Source organism: Actinia tenebrosa, unplaced genomic scaffold, assembly GCF_029948245.1.
Source record: "Actinia tenebrosa isolate PJP-AT-01 unplaced genomic scaffold, QUT_ActTen_1.0 PGA_scaffold9__36_contigs__length_13948895, whole genome shotgun sequence".
In the NCBI taxonomy this organism is placed as follows: domain Eukaryota; kingdom Metazoa; phylum Cnidaria; class Anthozoa; order Actiniaria; family Actiniidae; genus Actinia; species Actinia tenebrosa.
The window spans coordinates 1720358-1737745 of NW_028292586.1; the positions used below are offsets into that span (position 1 = coordinate 1720358).

General features: G+C 38.2%; 3 protein-coding genes across 4 annotated transcripts; 2 read left to right on the forward strand and 1 right to left on the reverse strand.

Annotated features, from left to right (window-relative positions):
* Nucleotides 1–9: 9 nt before the first annotated feature.
* On the reverse strand, nucleotides 10–3968 carry LOC116297708 (WD repeat domain-containing protein 83). 2 transcript variants are annotated; one of them, XM_031705992.2, is made up of 5 exons: nucleotides 3561–3968; nucleotides 3024–3202; nucleotides 2112–2288; nucleotides 1570–1655; nucleotides 10–537 (listed from the first exon to the last, which is right to left on the reverse strand). In XM_031705992.2, exons 1-5 carry the CDS (start codon nucleotides 3870–3872, stop codon nucleotides 506–508), a joined length of 786 nt encoding a protein of 261 aa, XP_031561852.1. In that variant the 5' UTR covers nucleotides 3873–3968; the 3' UTR covers nucleotides 10–505. The 2 variants fall into 2 exon arrangements, with proteins under 2 accessions (XP_031561852.1, XP_031561851.1); XM_031705991.2 differs by having other exon boundaries at nucleotides 10–1655.
* A 6259-nt stretch (nucleotides 3969–10227) lies between these two features.
* On the forward strand, nucleotides 10228–15201 carry LOC116297690 (uncharacterized). Its single transcript, XM_031705966.2, has 7 exons — nucleotides 10228–10470; nucleotides 11327–11347; nucleotides 11486–11602; nucleotides 11909–12421; nucleotides 12808–12924; nucleotides 13228–13905; nucleotides 14266–15201. Exons 1-7 carry the CDS (start codon nucleotides 10407–10409, stop codon nucleotides 14808–14810), a joined length of 2055 nt encoding a protein of 684 aa, XP_031561826.2. The 5' UTR covers nucleotides 10228–10406; the 3' UTR covers nucleotides 14811–15201.
* A 240-nt stretch (nucleotides 15202–15441) lies between these two features.
* Nucleotides 15442–17273, forward strand: LOC116297705 (Golgi-associated plant pathogenesis-related protein 1-like). The gene is made up of 3 exons (XM_031705988.2): nucleotides 15442–15721; nucleotides 15967–16409; nucleotides 16868–17273. The coding sequence occupies exons 1-3, from the start codon at nucleotides 15640–15642 to the stop codon at nucleotides 16934–16936; spliced, it is 594 nt and encodes a 197-aa protein (XP_031561848.2). The 5' UTR covers nucleotides 15442–15639; the 3' UTR covers nucleotides 16937–17273.
* The last annotated feature ends 115 nt before the right edge of the window (nucleotides 17274–17388 follow it).

Consider the following 17388-nt stretch of genomic DNA (forward strand, 5'->3'; position numbering starts at 1 on the left):
TTTATTTTAGTTGAATTCTTTATTAAATAGGAGTAAGAGCCTTGCGGGAAAGCATTCATGCTTTTAAGGTAGGGTGGGTTGTAATTGAATTGGTGTTCTGTGGGGGGTGGGGTAGTGAACTATTTTTGTATACCAACAGGAAGAAGGTGAAAAATGTTCGAGAGTTAAAATGATATTTAAGATAATGTAAAATGCTGGGATTTATGAGAAAATGCTGGGAATGAAAGAAAATAATTCTATTCTACCTCTCAGGAGAGTTATTTCATAATGCATTAGATTTTGTACAACAAAAGGATGAAACCTTTACTTTTATAAAAAAGGTGTTCATTAAGAAATGAATGCTTCCTTGCAAGAGTTACAGTACTCTTATAAATGTTTTCAATGAAAAAATAATAATCTATAGCTGATATCTTTAAGTCCAGGAAAAATTGCTATAACTATTATTAAGAAATTATTATAACTGAATACAGTAGAGTGCAACCATATATCTGTAAAATAGTACTAACTAATTAGTACAAAATAGCACCAATGCAACAACTGAAAGCAAAAGAAATAGATGTGTTTAGTTAATATCAAGTTTTTGTGCTAATAGTCCCCTTCACAGTTCCCTGTGCCATCTTGAAAGATAGCTGGGCCTTTGCATCGAAGCGAGACGAACAGTAGGCTTGCAATGATAGAGACCTTTTTTTAACACCTTGGACAATTATTCACAGGTCCCTATCATTGCAAGCTCACTGTTCGTCTCACTTCGGTACAAAGGCCCAGCTACCTTTCAAGATGGCGCAGGGAACCGTGAAGGGGTCTATTCAGGGGTATATGATTTGCACTTTATAATACTTTAAGTAATTTTTTTAGATTTTAGATTGTTATACATTCAGTTTTTCAATGGAAGAATTGAATAATTTTTTTGAAAATAAATGCAGCAACAAAATATTGTGATATACCTATTTTGTGAAAGCTTCTTTTGTATTTTCAAACTTTTATCGTTTTTCTAAAAAATCATCCAGTAAACTAATTTGTGGGAGAGTCACTTTCTTCCCTGATCCTTGGATATTGAAAGATTGCATATGCTTACACGTCCATGCTCACTCCAATGAACTGATTTCATATATAGACAGTTCTTGGGCCACCAAACCCTGACAGCTCCGTTAGATGATGCCATTATCATACATGGTTCTTTAGGATGGTAGGAGAATGAATGAAATACTGAAAGGTGTGTTTTATCTATAGTATGAATCACTTTGGCATTTATTCAGGCTCCCAGTTCTTGGGCCACCAAACCCTTGACAGCTCCGTCAGATGATGCCATTATCATACATGGTTCTTTCAGGATGGTAGAAGAATGAGTGAAATACTGAAAGGTGTGCTTTATCTATAGTATGAATCACTTTGGCATTTACTCCGGTTCCCAGTTCTTGGGCCGCCAAACCTTGACAGCTCCGTCAGATGATGCCGTTATCATACATGGTTCTTTAGGATGGTAGGAGAGTGAGTAACATACTGAGCGATGTGCCTTATCTATGGTATGTACCACCTTTGCTTCAATGAGATCCCAGTAATAAATATTACCATCTTCTGAGCCACTAATGATGTGGGTGTCTGTGTTTGTGAAGCAGCTGTCAACTTTGTAGTCCTTGTTCTTGTGTCCTTTGAACCTAAAAAAATAGTTTAACGTTGACATTAAGTCTGACAGTATGGTTCTGAGATACCATCCCCTTACCAATCAATGTTGCTGACCACTTGCCAGCCACCATATTTAACCCCCTAAATTATGGTTCAACTTTCTGCTAAGGCTGCATTCATAATGTATGGAGGAGGGGGGGGCAGGTGAAAATTTGAAATGTTCAGAATAATCTTTAACACCTCCCCCCCTAAAAGTCATGCAAAAAATACGATCCCCCCCTAAGCAAGGGTTGTAGCTTCTTCCAAAAATTGTGCATCCCCCCATTTTTCTGTTAAAGATTTGCCCAATCCCCCTCTTTTTCCTATCAAAATGTTCCAGATGATCCCCCTCAATTTCACCTGCCCATCCCTCTGTCATACATTATGAAGGCAGCCTAAATAACTACATATTGGTTTTCAAATAATAAATTAAAATCTTAATAACATACTCATTGAGAAGTTCTCCTGTTTCTTTGTCCAGCAGTCGTATGGTACTGTCCAGAGTCGATGACAATATACACTGGCTATCCTGGGAAATAGCCACACAAGTGACTGGCTCTCCAAGGAAGTCTACTACCAGTGATCCCATGCGTATGTCATACTTACGGATCTTGCAATCCACTGACCTGTAAATGTAAGTTTGTAAATAGTATTAGAAGTACAATTAAGAATTGTTATGAAATGATTTATAATTTTTTGTATTTTATCCTCTGACTCATTAGTATTGAAGAAATAGAAAATGTGCGTGTGTGCTGTGTGCAGTTATGAAGCACACGGGGGTTGGCAGAACACAAGAAAAGTGTTAGGAGAAGCACAACTTGTATTGGAGTGCTTCTCAACACTTCTCAAGTATTCTGCCAATCTCCAAGTGTTTCATAACTGCACACAACACAGCAAGCACGTTTTATTCTTCTCTTATAAAATACAAATTACAATAACCTTTATTTTTGGATAGGAATTGAATGATGTGACTGGAAGTACTTGCATGTGCTGTGTGCTCTCATAAAGCACATGCTTCAAACCAATCAAAACGTGAGATTTATAACAGTTATCATATAATGGTGTATAGAATAGTGACTTCCTGCCGAGCATTTGAGTTGTTTTACAGCAGCCATGTTAGGGGAAAGAATAGAAAATTTTATCTAAGGCTGAAATAAAATATCTTGTCATACAATCTCTTTTCATACAAAAACGTTTGCCATTCCTGCTATACAATATGGTTCCTGTGAAATCCCTCTTTTACATATGTGAATATTATGCTTGGGCGTAATGTGTTGCCAATTTGAGACCATGTGTCAAAGAGGTCTATTTGCTCAAATAATACTTTCTAACTATAAATATAATGGAAAGCTGTGTTTTACCCTGTGAGTATTTCATGCTGTGAGACTTGAAGTGTTGCAATACTGTCTTTAGCGTCATCAATGATTTGAATAGGATCTTGACTACGAGATCTAGTATCCCAGCACCTGACTGTAGCATCATATGAAGCAGACATGATCACTGTACTGTCAGGCTGGTTGAACTTGACAGCATTCACTTTCTAGAATAAACAACGACATAAATACTACTATTAATCAATACTGCACTTGCTTCTCATTATTATCATAATCATCATCGCCAGCAGCATTGTTATTACTTTGACGTCACCATCATCATTTTTGACATCAGCAACAGTAGTTTTATCACAAATATTATCTTCAACATCATCTTCATTACAATCATTTTCATTCACATCTTCACCGTCATCATCACCATCACTTTCATCATCATCATCGTTATTACCATTATCATCGTCATCATCATTCTCGTCACCACCTATAATAAATTACTGACTCAGTGTGCAAACAGGCACAAGTATATTTCAAATACATATCTAATCGTGTCAATTTATAACTTACAGCAATATGTCCTCTGTATCTTCGTATCACTTGCCCTGTGCTGACATCCCATAACACTACCGTCCTGTCAGCACTACAACTAGCCAGCCTACCACTATCACCGGAAGCTACCACATCCAACACCTCATAACCATGGCCGCTGTATGTCTTAAGGAACTTTCCGCCCTCGCGATGTGGATTCCAAAGCTTTACGAGTTTATCACTTCCACATGTTATGCAGTAGTTTCCATCGGAGTTGAATCTCACGGCACGAACAGGCCCTTGATGTCCAGCTAGAAGAGCTGCTTCTTTACACGGTAAGTCATTATCCATAGTACTTCGTTATATATCGTTTACGTATTATTAATGATTAAAAATTGGTATGTTTTAATGCGATTTTTGCCGATCTATAAAATTTCTTTTACTTCGTCAGCCATCTTGTTTTTCTGATTCCCTAAACATACCGCTGACTAAAAATCTCGGAAAATTTTTCAGAAATTCAACACAGGAACCCCGAGAAAGAACATTTCTCCTAATCCTTCAGATACACTGATAATTAATGTGTACTGAGAGACAATTTATTATTGACATATGAATTCCTTTCCTTACTTCGCCATCTTGTTTGATTCAGAATACTGTTAAGGTGACTGCCTACTTTTGGAAATTGATTTAAGCTTTTTTTAAAACTTCGATTTTCCGAATTGAAATTTAATGCTGATTCCAAATCTGGAAAGAAAAATAGGGTGTCCCGAGCTCGTTTTCGAGATAATCAGCATTTTAATGGAAGCCTACGCACGAGCTTTTGGAGTAAAAATTGCGCCACCGGAAGTGATTAGAAAAAAATTAAGATGAATAAGATAATAGTTATTTGCAGACTATATGATTGCATGAACGAAGGCTAGTCAATCATTCTACAATAATACATGGATATTTTCGACAAAAAGACAGAGAGATACATTGATTTGTCATATTTTGTAGTTTCGGTGCTCTTAAAAAATCTCATAAAGTCGAACAAAAATTCCTACAAAAATCTATTTTTTCACGTGTTCCTGATTTAAACTTTTCCTAAAATGTTCATATAACCTAGATTTTTAGGAGTTTTTTCGAATGAGCTATCAAAAAATATAGAGTCCCGTGCAAAATTTAAGGGTTTTGCCCTGTTGAAGCTCAAAACGCGTATGGTTCTTCAATAAAATCTTGTAGATTTTTCAGCGGTTTTTGAGCGCGCGCTCATCGTGGGCTCAATTCGAACGTTCAAAAGTAGGCAGCCACCTTAAACAAACGTTGCTTTTTTCAAACCTTTAACAAAGGAAGCCCAACACCATAAACTTGAGTCGAACAGTTTTTTCAGTGTTTATTTTACTTTGATGTGTTTTACATTAGCATTATAGATATGAACATATCAATATTATTTGCAGCTTTAGCAGAAATCATTATTTGATGATATTTTGATCGATGATTGAAATATTCCAGAAAAAGCTACATATATGCAATATGGGTTTTACACCATCACGTGACGCGGCAGCCATGTTAGATAACAGGAACAATACAATCGTTTAACATGAAAAAGAATTAAATTCCTGAGGGTAAGAATTCAATTCCTGAGAATAAAAAGGATTCTATTGTTCTGCCATCTAACCACAGGCAGCCCAAGCTGTATTATGGGCGTGGGCACGTTATGGTGCAAAACATTTAACAGTCATTCGTCACTAAAGATTGGTTCTTCCAGCTCTAAAGAGAAAAAAATTTATATATGCAGAGTTCTTCACTAATTCATTATGATTTTTAGCTATTTATATTGCGACTAGACAATTTATTTTAATTGCCATTGAGTAATACATATAAGGCAATTCTGCAAAGATTTGAACTAATTTGCGATTTCTTGAAGACTTTTCTCGTGTTCCTTGTAATCGTCGTCGGTCTTTTGGTCCAGACGTGAACTCACAGCATCAACTCATACATCATCTCGTCCTGTTTTTGGTGGCTTTTGTTCTTGTGGTGTCTTCGATTCTTGTGGTGTCTTCGTCTCTTGTGGTGTCTTCGTCTCTTGTGGTGTCTTCGTCTCTTGTGGTGTCTTCGTCTCTTGTGGTGTCTGTGTTTGCGCCGCTTATGGTGCCTATATTTTCGTCCCTTTCTTTTGTCCTCTAAACTTTGTTCTTCAATTTCCTGATCTTCTGCAACCTCTTCCCCATCAGAGTCACTGAGATGCTCATTTGAACGGTCGACTTGCCCATCCATGAAGTCTTCTGCCATTTTTGTTTCTTTATATTCTGAGTATCCTTTGAATGCATCTTGCCTCTCCACACCCACTTCTTTTTCACTGCTGTCAATTTGGTCTTGTTTTTTATTCTTTCCACGTCTTTGATGTCTTCGATTCTTGCGGTGGTGTCTTCGTTTCTTATGGTGTCTTCGCCGTTTGTGGTGCCTGTGTCTCAGTCCCTTCCTCTTGTCCTCTAAACTTTGTCTCTCACTATCGTGGTTCTCTGGAACCTCCTCTCCTTCAATTTGACGCGGGTTATCATTTCGATGGCCAGCTTGGTTTCCCTGAAATCAACTTTGATGGTTTCAACCTCTTCATATTTTGGTGGAATTTGGTCTATGGTTACCTCTCCATCATGATTATAAATTTCCTCTTCTTCATCCTCATGTTTTTTCCCTTTGTTATGATGGCGTGTCGAGTGCTTCCCCCTGTGGCGATGTCTCCTATCTTTCCCGTGTTTCCTATGTTTTCTGTGTTTTCGCATCTTTTTCCCATCCTCATCTTCATAATCACTAGGAAACTTTGATTCTTCTTCGACTGCTTTTACAGACACGCTATGTACAGCTGGAGCGATTTCTTTTTTTGGCAGGCTTGAAATTCCTATATTGACTTCAAGGAAGGTCCCAATGTCTTGATTTCGATTACCAGAGTTTCCTCCAGGTTTCTGCTCTGAAACTTGGATTACGCTGCCTTGAGCATCCTTTGCCATTGATGGCTCTGGTTGTGCATTATTTCCCCCGAGTGACTTTAGATCCTCATCGGCAACTGCTGCTTTGGCTTTTTCATTTACTTTTATTCCCTTCTCTTGTTGTTTTGGTTCAACGACTGTGTTAGGCTTGAAAGCAGACTGGGTAACTGCCTTGTCCTTGACCTCTTTGTCTTTCACAGAGTCTGGATTAGAGTTACCATTTTGTGCAGTCGCTTGGCCAAAGCTTATTTTAACAACTGGTAAAACTTTAACTTGGCTCTCCTTGATGTTAACTTTAACTTCCTCTTCTGGTTTGGCCAATGAGCTGCCAGAAACCTTAGGAGTGGCAGAAGATTTGTCTTCTTGTTTCACTGGCAGGTCTTTCTTTGCTTTTTCCATGACGAGGGCTTCTTGTGGTATTTTCACTGGACTGCTCTGTCGCTGTGCGATTCCGACAAGTGCATTTGGCTCTTGTTTCTCATTCCTGTCTTCGTTTTGTTGCTTTGCTTCGAGTTTTTGTATCAAACCTTTATCATTATTCGCTTTCCCGTCTTTGACCTGTTTTGTTTCTTTTCTCTCTTTGTCGCTTGATTTTTGAGCGGTTTCCTTTGGTTTTTCTTGCTGTTGGTAGAATTCATCTAGAGCCTTTTCAAATTTGTTGTGGATTAGATTCTGAGGATCCTTGCCTCTCGTACGAGCCGCGAGACCACTTTCTTTGTCCTTGGCTTGTTTTTTACTTCATTTTTATTTTCAGCATTATCACTTTTTGTTTCATCTTTGCCAGCTTCTTTTTTGTCGTCCACATTTTTGTTACTGCTTTGAGCTTCTCCGCTCGTCTCTATGGTTACATCTGGAACTTCGGTCGACCCTTCCATGTTAAGAAACTCTCCACTGGACGAATGCTCTGGTACTTCTTTGTCTTCCTCGCCCGCTGCACTTTCAGAAACCTTCTCTTGTCTCTTAAGAGTCAACTCCTGGTTGTTGCCATTTTGAGCGGCGTCTTCCAAACTTAAGACTTTTGCATGCGGTACTGAAGGGTGTGTATGTTCACTGCGATGTTTCAACGTGTTAAAAAGTATCGTAACTGATGAAAATGTCGTAATAACACTTGAAGATGGTTTTAGTGTAGTTGGGTTTGGAGCAGCTGGTGATACGGTAAGTAAGGGTGCAGTTCTGGAGATAGCCGTGGATGGCTTCAGAAGAGGTACTGAAGCTATCACAGCGGGTGAAGAAGCTGCAGCAATGGCTGGTAAGGGTACCTTTGATGGAGATGACAGCCTTATCACAGGTGCAGAAGGGAGTACAGAAGATCCGATTGATGGAGGTATTCCCAAAGAAGCAGTTGGCTTTGCTACTATGGCAGCAGAAGAAGCCATGGGTTTAAGTGCTGGCTGAGAAGCTCCAGGCACTGCTTTTTCCTGTGATGGTAAAACAGGTCCTGAACTTATTGAAAAAGAAATAACAGGAGAACCTGAAGTAGCTGATGAAGATGCAGCTACAGGATTAACTTGTGCTGGCTTTGCTGAAGCAGAAAAAAGGGGCACTCCTAGCCCAGCAATTCCTTGTGACACGGAAACTCCTGCAGTGCCTCCAACGGATGGGCTTGGTGACTTCATCAATGGCACTTGAGGGTCATTTATCTCTTCATCGTCATCATCATCATCATTATTATCGTCTTCATCATAGCTCGACCCATCATCGCTTGATCCTTCTGATACGAACCTTCTTTCTTCCGACGTACCAAGCTTCGCAGCTGTTGCAAAGAATGCTCCTGAAAATTTATGACAAGAAAATAATGAAAACCTCTAAAATCTTTCCGTACGTGGGCGATACCCATAAAGGCCCTGGCAAACAGTTCAAACATTTGGTCCAACATTTATTCGTTCCAAGTGGAAGAAACAAAGTCATATCATTATAAAAACCTCTTTCAGATTGGCTCTGTTATAAAATTAAAATAGAATGAAAATATTTCAACAAATTTTACTGTAAAATTAAAATCAATTTTGAAATATTTAGATAATAGCTTGGATATTTAGCTAAAAGGCATTTTTCTTGGCACCATTTTTTTGCGTTTAGTAAGTGCCCACGAGATTTTGGATGATAATGAGCTGCAAGTCACATAATGTACAAATCAAAATGATTCAGAATCGTATTCATAATCTTTTGGAATAAGAAATGTAAAGATGCCTAAACTTACCTGTTGCCAAGAGAAGAAGGAGAATTGCCCAAATGTGCTTCATTTTCATTCTTGAACGTCAACCCTTCTTGCTCGCCTTGAAACAATTCAACAGGAATAGCGATACATTAATGGGTTTATTATTTAATTTTTTTCCTTTTTCTTTTTTGCGAGTTCATTAATTACAACATCGTGGTCTGTATTCCAATTGACAATGGCTAGGAGCCAATCAGAAAGTGACTTCATTCCAATGGCTATCGTGAAATGAAATTGTCGAGTTGATTTTGTTGCAACCAAGATACTTTAGCGCCAACATAATATTACTACTCTAATGTTTTTCTTTCCTTTTTTCTCTGACCAAGAATTGTTTGCTAGTACTTTGTGGCAAATCAACTATCTCAATGATAAACGTATGAGAAATCAAACAGAGAACGACACTGACGATCTTACCTTAAAGCGGCCAGACGCTGAATGGTACCAAAACTGAAAATACTGTATCTTGAACACTAGAAGCTGAAATTCTCTACGGGTTACATCATTATAAATACCTCTTATTTCTATTGGTTTTTCATCGTTATACCCTCAAAATCTTCAAAACAATGTCCAAAATGAGGTGAACGGAACACGACAGTTCAAAAAGATTTTCCTGAAAATCTGTGATCATTTTTGGGGGAAATATCTAAGCAAACAAGTATTCGTTCAAGTTGAAAGACGCCTGTTTCCTATTCTCTAGCATCTATATTACTAAGTACTTGAGATTTTATTGATCCGGATAAAGAAAGACTGTTGTAAAGTCGCTAACTTTTGGTTGTCATAACACCGGTAGGGTCACGTGACCTCATGACCTCGGGTTTGGTGCCAACACTGTCTTGGCATGTGGTAGCCTTGGCTTCACGCTTGGAAAGAGAATTCAACGGGTATGCATTATATAACATTCGTTTATACCGGTAGTGGGCTTTGGAACTTAGTGTACAAGTTACTCAAAAAGGTTTTCCTTTTATAGTATCATAGCTCTACAAAATGGCTGCACTGAAAAACTGGACTTTTTCCCATTCCATCTTCATTCCCTCCCCCATAGATTATATCTTCCATTATTTTTGCGAAATCCTCAAAATTAGTAGAAAATGATAGAGTAGTCATAACTAGAACTATGTAAAAAAAATTATTCAGAATTAGCTATTACATTTCAGATTTTAAATGGTAGCTTTCAAAAACTAAAAACTAAATGCAACCAAACTGGTCATTGAGAAAATGTGTCAAAATATAGAAAGATAAAAAGATTGTATAGAAGGATGATGGACATTCGTTCAGTCAATTCTTTCAATTCGTTCTTTTCTCTTGACATTTTGTATGGTGTTCTATTGTTTCGTCCTTGACATCTAATGTTCATGTTTCCACCAATTGTGGCACAGCATTCCCTAACTAGATGAAATCACACCTCAAACTCAATCTTTTTTTTTTTAAACTACCCTAACCATATAATATACCAAATATTTTATTTTACAACATACTAGGCAAAAAAAAAATTAAATCAATAAGAACGGCTTTGATGCAATGTCTCACAAGTAAAGCCAATTAACAGCAGGTTGAAATCATCGCATTTCATAGCTTGAAATTTTCGTCCTTCGAATTTTCTCTCGGTTCTGTTTTCCGTCTCCTATTATTGTGTTGTTGTTTTTTTCTTCTGGGGATTGTTTTTTCACTCAAGACAGACAAGATTGTACTTCCACAAGACTGCTTAACATGCAGGGAACATCTTTATTCCTTTGTTTCGTCATTTTCTTCGAAATAACGGCTCTCATCGCTGGTAAGTTCAACTATTTGACCTAATAACTTTAAATATTTGATTAGGAACTCTTATAGTCAAGAAGCTAGTCTTTTCAGTAGAATAACAGTAATAAATGATAAGTTATAACAATAATGGGGAGCTCTTATATAGCGCATTTCACACTGTCTCAATGCAACCTTAAGGTTTACTCAATCAAAGACAATTATTCCAAAATGGTTCTGCTGTTTGAAAAACATCATAATATCTTTTAAGCCTAGAACGTTAACAAGCTCGAAATTTATTTACAAAACCATGATTAGAGTATTTTTCGTGGAGAAAGAAACGGCAAATTCGTAGCCGTACCGTAACTACAGCGTTGTGATTGGATGGATTACTGGAGACCGTGTACATGCCGTAACATTGAAATGGCTTCCCACCGTCAGTGCCGCACGTTTCCCACTCCTACGAAAACCGCTTTCTTCTTGCAATCATAAGTGTTTGGTAATAGTTACGAGTCGTTCTTTTTCAAGCTTGATTTAAGATTCAAGTTAAACCTAAAGGTAATTGTGTATAGGAAAACAAAATTTCTAGAAAAAAACAAAGATCTGTACTAGCAGGTCACGTGATTATTTCTCGCTATTCTGAACGGCGAATGTAAGCATTTTCAAAACTTTCCCACAACACATTTTGGAGAATAGCATTTTGGCATAGTTTGAATTTGGCGCGAAACATTCGTTGTCCCGAAGAATACTTTTTAGTGACCCGAAGGATACTTTTTTAGTGACCCGAAGAGTACTTTTTAGTGACCGGCTCTGCTTTTGCATTCAGTTCATTTATCTTGCAAGATCTTTTATCTTTTTACTGACTTGACGATTTATTATCATCTTTTCAACAGGTGAAAGGAAAACTAGAAGAGGTACGTAGACTCACTATGAAAAAATAACCACGCCATTTTGACATCGTAGCCGCCATGTTGAATAACTTTGAGAAATATTTATCGTTTGTTGAGAATGATTTGCCTTGATGTTTTACCTCGCGTTTGTTTGCGTGACAGATTGTCGTGACACATTTCATAGCTGCGTCAGTTGGTCCAAGGCAGGAATGTGTGAAAATAATAGATTTGGGTTCGTAATGAGAGGAGGATGTGCTAAGACTTGTGGTTTCTGTAAAGGTAAATATAACGTTATCAAACTGTTTTGTCTCGTCGTTCATTTTTGCTTCCGGTCCTTTACTTCCTCCCTCTTTTCCTCTCTACCTTTCTCCCCCTCGTTCTCCCTTCCTTCCTCCCTTCCTTCCTCCCTTCCTCCCTTCCTTCCTCCCTTCCTCCCTTCCTCCCTTCCTCCCTTCCTCCCTTCCTCCCTTCCTCCCTTCCTCCCTTCCTTCCTTCCTGCCTTCCTTCCTGCCTTCCTTCCTTCCTTTCTTTTTTCCTCCCACCACTGTATCTTTAATCATTTATTTCTTATCTTTGTTTCTTCAGACTCCATTACAAAGACAAACGTAGAAGCTTCTTCACAAAATTCAAAATCAAGCTCTATCACTGAAAGAGACGAAAATGAGTCTTCAAAAAAACTGCCTACTCCTGTCACTCCTACTTCTATCACTACCGCTACCACTCATACAACAGGTACCACTCCTACTACCCTAACCACTCCTACTACTCAAACCACTCCTACTACTCGCACCACAACTAACACCCCAACAACCCCAACCTCTGGCACCACTCCAACTACTCACACTACCCCAACTACCCCTACAACTCACTCTACCCCCACCACGGTCACCAAACATACCACCATCACTACACCTACTACCATCACAACCCGTACTACCTACACTACTCCAACAACCCACACGACTGCTACTACCTATGCTACAAGACCAACACTATCTACTCCAACAACATCACCCACAAGGGCCTTTCCTTCTGACCTGAAGGACAAGACGAAATCAGTGAAGACAAAAAATGATGATAAAAAAGCCAAGAAGTCAAGTAAGTTTCAGAAGAGGAATTTTTCAAAAGATTTTTCAAAAACATTTTCACATTATAAACCTCTTAGGAATAAGGTCCTGTGTTGGAATAACTGTGTTGATGTATATTCTTGAGGTCTAGATCTTGTCAGGAAAGAATAGAATAGTACTCATGGGAATAAAGGATGGTTAAAAATGTGAAAACATTAAAAGTACATACTAAAAAGTACATTCTGTAATTCTTTTTTTTTTCTTCTTCTTTTCTTTCATTTACTTCAACTCACGGACCGGTCAACGTTGCCATTGTCGAAAGTATTGACTGACAAATCGAATGGCCAACTGACTAAATAGCTAACTGGGTGGCTGGATTGCTGGCTGGCAGGCTGACAGACTGGTTCTTTTTTTCAGAATGCAAAGACCTTTTCAGCAAGTGCGAAGAATGGAAGGGAAAAAAAAACATCTGTAAGAATCCCAAGTTTAAACCTTACATGGAATTTGGATGTGCAAGAAGCTGCAGTTTATGCAGTAAGTTATTCTTTTTCTCTCTCATCCGGCATGAAGTTTTTCTTACCAAATTACAGTTAAGGTATTTTACTTAATAGAAAAAATCCACTTGGTCGAAATGTTTTCCCATTTCAGACCACGTGTCATACCCTAGAGTATCATTTCTTTGTTTAACGGTTTTGCACGTGAAGATACATGAATATGGAAACAATTTATATTGAGAATCTTATTCTCGAGAGAATGGCACGAGGTGGTCTGAAATGAGAAAACATTACGCCCAAGTGGATTTGGTCGATTTCTCACTATTTTTTCATTTTTGCAAAGGCGCATTCGACGAAGATCCAAATATAGCAAGCCTACAAGACGATGATTCGGTGAATGTGGAGATTGGTGAGAAGAAATCATCGTTGGCACTTGGTCCTAAATCAAGAACTAAGGACATTGATTCCAAGCTGAATGATGTCGTCGAAATAGGAATAGCAAGAGAAATGATCGAAGCGAATAAAAAACCCGGCAAAAAAGGACATCATTTAAGTAGCACTTTGCATGGCAAGAACAACAAAATTCCTAGAAGCAAAATCCCTCTGAAAAAGTATATCTTGAAGCAGAAAGAAAACTCTTCTTCGATAAACAACGCCAAGAGAGTGGAAATAGAGGATGGCTTCAAGTCTGATTCAAACCCTTTTTCTAACTTAAAAGAAGTTGCGAATGGCGTCGATAAGGTGGATCTACAAACTGCAGTTCTTGGATCCGAAGCTGAATTCAAGACAAACACGTTTGATGCTTTGGATAGAGATTTGCCAGACTTTGGTGGACTTGATAATGTTGGTGATGTCGAGAAACTGCTGGAGACTCCTAAACCAAAGAAGAAAATGGATTACTATGTGGATCATTTTTCAAGCGATCCGTATGAAGCTGAGAGTGAGAAGGAACAATGGTTGCAGGAAAATAGAATTCGTCCTAAACAGTACCGTAGAGAAGTAAAGAACACGGATGGTCAAGGTGAATAAACTTCATAAAGAATTAAGAATCGTTTTCCCTTAACGAAGTGGAATATCATTCTTTTTCTGTTTTAATTGTTCTTTTAATTTTTATTTATTTATTTATTATTATTATTATTATTATTTTGGTTGGTTTTGCTTGCTTCTTGCTTTCTTGCTTATTCGTTTGCTTGTTTGCTTGCTCTTTTGTTTTTGTTTGTTTTGCTTGATTACTGGCCTATTTGCTTTTTTGTTTCTGCTCTTTCTTTTGTTTGCTTGCTTTTTAGTTTACTTCGTAGTTTCTTTTCCCCTAGTTATACCTGCTATTTGCCTTGCTTCGATCAATCGTTCAATCCAGTAATTATTTTTATTCCTTTCCAAGGCAAAGTACCATTAACTTATCAACACTCGTCAGAGACTTTCAATACCAAATCCAGTATACCTCAACAACGATTACAAATAAAGCAGAATAAAAAAAACATACGAAAGTTGAACACCAAAAGAGTTGAGATCGAAGATGGCTTCAAAGCGCAAAGCCGGTTGTCCAGCCTTGACGGTGTATCCCGTGAGATCAGCAAGGTCGAATCATCCAGCTCAGGCATTAGCTCAAAGGCTAGCGACGACGTAGCTGATGAAGGGTTTGGAAGCAAGGCAGTTGAAGTGGACAGTCTGGAAAAATTACCAGACTTTGATGGGCTAAACAACAGGAAAGACGTACAAGAACTCTTTGAAACGCCAACAAACAAGAATTTTGATTATTATGTCGAACATTTCTCGAATGATCCGTATTTGGCTGAAAGTGAAAGAGAGGAATGGATGAAAGAGAATGATTCTAGAATGAAACAGTACAGAAGAAGATTGGAAGACACTAAAATGACTAAACCTCTAAAACACAAGAAAAGCGAAATAAGAAAAGGTGTAATTTGAAAGCTATGTAAATTTGAATTTATTTTTTGTAGTAAAAAACATATTTTATTCAACATAGTACAGTCAAAGCAAGGGCGGTTCCGGGGGGGACGAATGGATTGCGTAGCTAGCCAACCCCTTTTATAATAAAAGAAGAAAGGACACAATATGATTGATGCCTGCCTTTCAGGTAACGGCCACTCCCTGGATCCGCCACAGCAAAGACATCACTCATGTACAGAGTGAAATATGTGAAAACTATAGTGTAAGAACGTTGGACAATTTCTCATTCTAAATTCTACTTTTACTTTAATTCTGCTTCATATGTCATACTCTGTTATAGCTTGTTCGTACTTCTGATTTAATCTGTTAAACACTGTATAAAAACGTGAACATACCAAAATAAAAACTAAAATTCAATACTAGGGACGAAAAAATAAATAAATCTGCTACTTGTGGGAAATTTCAAAAAGCGTTGTAGTCCGCCGCAATCGGCGTAAGCCAGGCCATTATAAACAACAAGGATCAGCAACAGTTTCCCCATAGTTAGAGCACCTGCATTTTCACCAGCATCTACCGAGAGATTTATTCGTGTAAATCATTGTTATGTAATGACCTTCACATGACGATCCACTGAACATGTCAAACACCTGCTGGACAACTTTAGAAATGACAAATTGCGATCTAGCTTTTGACAAAAATATCTTCGTTTTTATAGTTTTTCTTCATGATGTAAGTTGTCTTGTCTAGTCTTAGCTGAGTTTGTCAAAGTATTTCGAAGGTTTCTGACGAATTTCTAAAGAAAATTTGCAAATTACATAGATAGCATTTACTGAACTAAAGCAACGCGATGAATTTTTGGACCAGATTGGTACTGGTAGTGGCTATTTTAGGTCATTATAAGGTTACTGTGTTAAGCAAGGCAAAAGAAGGTGAGTGACTTTGAGATTGGTTTTAGCTGTTCGCTTTTAATATTTGTATTCAGTGTTGTTGGCTTATTGTCTGGTTGATGTAGAACATACATATCATATTTGTAAACATTTCTATTTATGTACATGAAACATGAAACCTTGATACCTTATTCCACATGGAAGAGCCCCTTGTTCCTTCCCACGAGCCCTTGTTTAATAAAGAGAAGGCGTCATTATATTCTACTAATAATTCTTTGTTTCAACAGGGTGTGGCGACACGTGTCAGAAAGAATGCCTTAGTGTACACAACGAATACCGAGCAAATTATGGAGCACAACGACTCGAGCTGGACGGCAGATTAGCCGCACAAGCTCAAGAGAAGATCGATAGAGGCGTCCTTGCTCATTCCCAGTCTATAAAATCCAAAGGAGGAGAGTCAATAGCCTGGGGATCACTCTTCCCGACATTCACATCGGCCATTAAAAGCTGGCATGACGAAAAAGTGAATTTTGATTTCGAAGATCCGAAACCCTTGAGTGAAGGCAAAGTTGTCAGAAACTTCCTTCAGATTGTGTGGAAGGGGACTCGTAAGATTGGGTGTGCCCGAGGATCTCTGTACGGGAAGCCGTGGTATGTGGTACATTATGACATTGCACCATTGCAAGGCGATGCTGCTGCCATCAAGGAAAACGTTGGCAAACCGAAAGAGGTAAGGGTGTTACGGGCTTGCGTAAAAGAATGCACGGATAAAAAAAGGGACTTCCCAGTATCTTATATTTAATATTTGGGTGGGTAGATGGATGAGCGGACCAATGGATGGGAAAGAATGGATGGGCGAATGGATGGATAAATGAGTGGAATGATGGATGTTGGATGGATGGATGGGTGGATGGATGGAGGGATGGATGGATGGATAGATCGATGGGTTGATGGATCGAAGGATGGATGGATGGAGGGATGGATGGAGGGATGGATGGATGGAAGGATGGATAGAGGGATGGAAGGATGGATAGATAGATTGGTGGAGGGATGGATGGAGGGATGGATGGGTGGAGGGATGGATGGGTGGAGGGATGGATGGATGGATGGATGGGGACCAGACTGAGTTAACAGCTATAATTATGGGTTCTCATGGTAAAATTCATTTTTTATTCATATTTTTCTCAGGATGACTTGGGATGGTTTAGGGACAGTTCTCCATTTGCTCAGGACTTCGAAAACCCTCGACAAGTCTAAAGACCTACCAAACTGGCCCAAACCCGATAAGCATTATGTTATAAACGTAAAACCTTGCAGTCATCAAGATCAGCATTCCTGCACAAAGAAACTTACTTTTAATTCTCTCGAAAATGAAGGAAATGCCAGAAATAGTAAAAAACGTCAAATACTTTTAACACTGAAAAAGTCCGTGGTCACGGATCAATGAAACGTCTATTAAAATGTTTCAAGAATTTTAAGTCAGAGACAATTATTTCAAGTAATATTATGAACCCTGACTACAACTATAGTAGTTTTAACATTTTCATTGCATAAAAATTTCAATTAATTTTCATTTATCATTCCATTTCATCAAATATCCATTTTTCATGGTTATGCATGACTTTAAGTATTAAACAAATAAATTAACTCAATTCAAAACGAATTAGTTTATTAACTTCACTTGACTTTAAGTACAAGTTTCGTCGCAT